Raw genomic sequence first — 2,753 nt, 5'->3', positions numbered from 1 at the left:
TATTTTGATATCTTAAAAATTGATTTTTATTATAATCCGTTAAGTTTTATGCAGTTTTGTTATGACTTGTTATAATTATTTTGTAGACAATTTAGGTAAGGAGAATGCTATAATGACTATCTTAAATAACATGAACAATCACCAATCAAATAAAAATATACTACATTCTAATTTAATGTTATTAATTTAAATTTACTTTTTTAACCCAATTAATTCATATTATTCACACATTGTTCAAAAATGTTAGTTACCTGTATTTTTTTTAGATAAATAAATGTAAAAGTTGTAATTAACTTAAATTAGTCAAATAATCTGTATAAGTGTTTATACCTTGTACGTATAGCAATTTATACAGTAATTTATTAGACAGATGACCTTTAAATAAACTTGGACAATTTAGTCCCTTAGCTGTGATATCCATAAACACAAATCTTGCAGTGGTAATTAAGGAACTACTCATGATTGCGCTAAGAATGATGTTCATGCTGCTTACCTTGTCTCTGTCGTTGAGGTTCAGAAGGGGAAGGTGGAAAAGAAAAGGAAATCATTTACCAGAATTGAACAACTTCTATGGGCAAGTACGGATCATTAGGCTACTTTGGTCATCTTTTTCTATTGGGACCCAAAAAGATACGACACGTAAAAGATGAACCTGAAAATCAAAAGCAAAATTTTCCAACTTTCTAGTCATCGATGATCGATCTCTTTTAGGAAGCTTCACAATTCCCTTCAATTCATTTCTGATATCATATGATATATGAAACCCAAATGCCACGCGGCACATCCTCCTGCGTGCAAAGTGGGATTGCATGGACCCATCTTGATCCGAAGGACCATTACAAAAAGGTTTAATCAGTGGAGCATCCATTGCATGCATATGCTTAATTACAAATATATCTCAAAACAGCAATCACAAACATTATTAAAAACCAGTAATTACCAACAAACCATTGTTAACCCAATTATTAATGATAACCACATATGATTGGTTGGAACAACATTTATTTATTAGTGATTTTGGATTAGAGAGATTAATATTAAAAAAATGTTTTGACTTTTGTGCAATTAATTATGTGCAACTTCTCTAATACTCAAATATATTTAGTTATAGGAAGTTTATATATTATTATATGTGCTTTTTTATAAATAAAAAACACCTAATTATATTAGGATAGACGTATGTAAAAAATTAATTACTATATTAACTATTTGTATAAAATATACAAATATAAAATATATATTTAATTATTTATAGATAAATATAGGGTGATTGATTTTATGTGTGCACATAACATTTTTTATATTGATAGGAATAGACAAAAAAAATCTAAATTATTGAGACAGAGAATAATAATTAATATTATGATTCTTTTTTAAAAGAGTCTCAAAAATGAATCTTAAGTTAAAAGTAAAATTCATTAAAAAATATATAAAATTATTTAATAAATTAATTAATACTCTAATAAAAAGCAGCCACCAAATCCAAGGATGTGAACTTTCCTTCTATATAATACCATAGGCAACCATCCACAAGAAGCTCTAACTAACACACATTACAATACAATTACACACCCTCCAACAATAACATAATGTATGCTTCAACTTCATTCACTTCACCTCTGATCCATGAACTTCTTTTAGAATTCCACTCAAGAAGGTTACTCTTACACACTACCCCATCATTCAACCAATCACCAAGCTCATCACCCAACCCACCAAATAGCCCCCAAAACTCATCACCACAATCATCATACCTTGGAGATGGAACCTTTGATGCAAATGTTGTCATGGTACTCTCAGTACTTTTATGTGCTCTAATATGCTCACTTGGATTAAACTCCATCATAAGGTGTGCATTAAAGTGTTCCAGCTTAGTTGTGAGTACCAATAATAGTGATAGTAATAATAACCACCACACTCCATCATCAAGAGTGGTCAACACCGGAATCAAGAAGAAAGCACTCAAGACTTTTACAACACTAAGTTACTCAAATGAATTCAACCTTCCTAGTTTGGACTCAGAGTGTGTGATATGCTTGTCGGATTTCGCCATCGGCGACCGGTTGCGGATTTTGCCTAAGTGCAACCATGGTTTCCACATAAAGTGCATTGATAAATGGTTGAGTTCGCATTCTTCTTGCCCCAAATGCAGACACTGCCTTATGGAGACTTGCCACAAGATTATTGGGGCTACTACCTCATCAACATCATCACAATTGCCAGAAACTATTCTTACCATAGCACCATTGGACCCAGAACGTTTGGTGCGTAACTATAGGGAATCCAATTAATTATTCAACCATATTCATCAATGCACTGCTGGTTAAGTTGTAGTAGTTATTAATTAATTAATTAGGACTATATATAGGGTTTATTAGCATGTAGTGATGGTTATGGTTAATTATTATTGGTGAAATGTGCATAGAGTTTGAAACTCTTTAGTTGTTGTTTTAGCTTTAGGTCTCTTCCAAGTGTATAAAGCAAGTTTAAATTGAAATTGCATTATTGAATTGTAAATTACTTATTGAATTAACAAGGTATTATTAGAAATTTCTGTTGCTTCGTAAATGAATTTAATTCCAATGGACGCCTAGTAAGGCAGCTAGATAGTTTAAGCAAACTAAGGAATTGAACAAGCAATCTCTATAAAAATTAGAGTTTTTTTTTTTTTAAATAAAGTCAAATTCAAATCCCAACTTTAAGTGAAACTTATCTATCTAGCTAATAACCTAATGCAGTCAAGTAAATTATAT

At 30.8% G+C, this 2,753-nt stretch overlaps 1 protein-coding gene across 1 annotated transcript; it reads left to right on the top strand.

Moving 5' to 3' along the window:
- The first annotated feature begins 1,526 nt into the window (after nt 1-1,526).
- LOC112715882 (RING-H2 finger protein ATL78) lies at nt 1,527-2,550 on the top strand. Its single transcript, XM_025767700.2, has one exon. It carries the CDS (start codon nt 1,590-1,592, stop codon nt 2,289-2,291), a length of 702 nt encoding a protein of 233 aa, XP_025623485.1. The 5' UTR covers nt 1,527-1,589; the 3' UTR covers nt 2,292-2,550.
- The last annotated feature ends 203 nt before the right edge of the window (nt 2,551-2,753 follow it).

This window comes from Arachis hypogaea, chromosome 10 (assembly GCF_003086295.3).
Source record: "Arachis hypogaea cultivar Tifrunner chromosome 10, arahy.Tifrunner.gnm2.J5K5, whole genome shotgun sequence".
In the NCBI taxonomy this organism is placed as follows: domain Eukaryota; kingdom Viridiplantae; phylum Streptophyta; class Magnoliopsida; order Fabales; family Fabaceae; genus Arachis; species Arachis hypogaea.
The sequence above is the reverse complement of the archived record's forward strand: the minus strand, read 5'-3'. Positions and strand labels throughout refer to the sequence as shown.

Bases quoted from the DNA above. Each gene is read 5' to 3' on its own strand.
- LOC112715882 (XM_025767700.2), top strand. From the start codon at position 1,590: ATGTATGCTTCAACTTCATTCACTTCACCTCTGATCCATGAACTTCTT.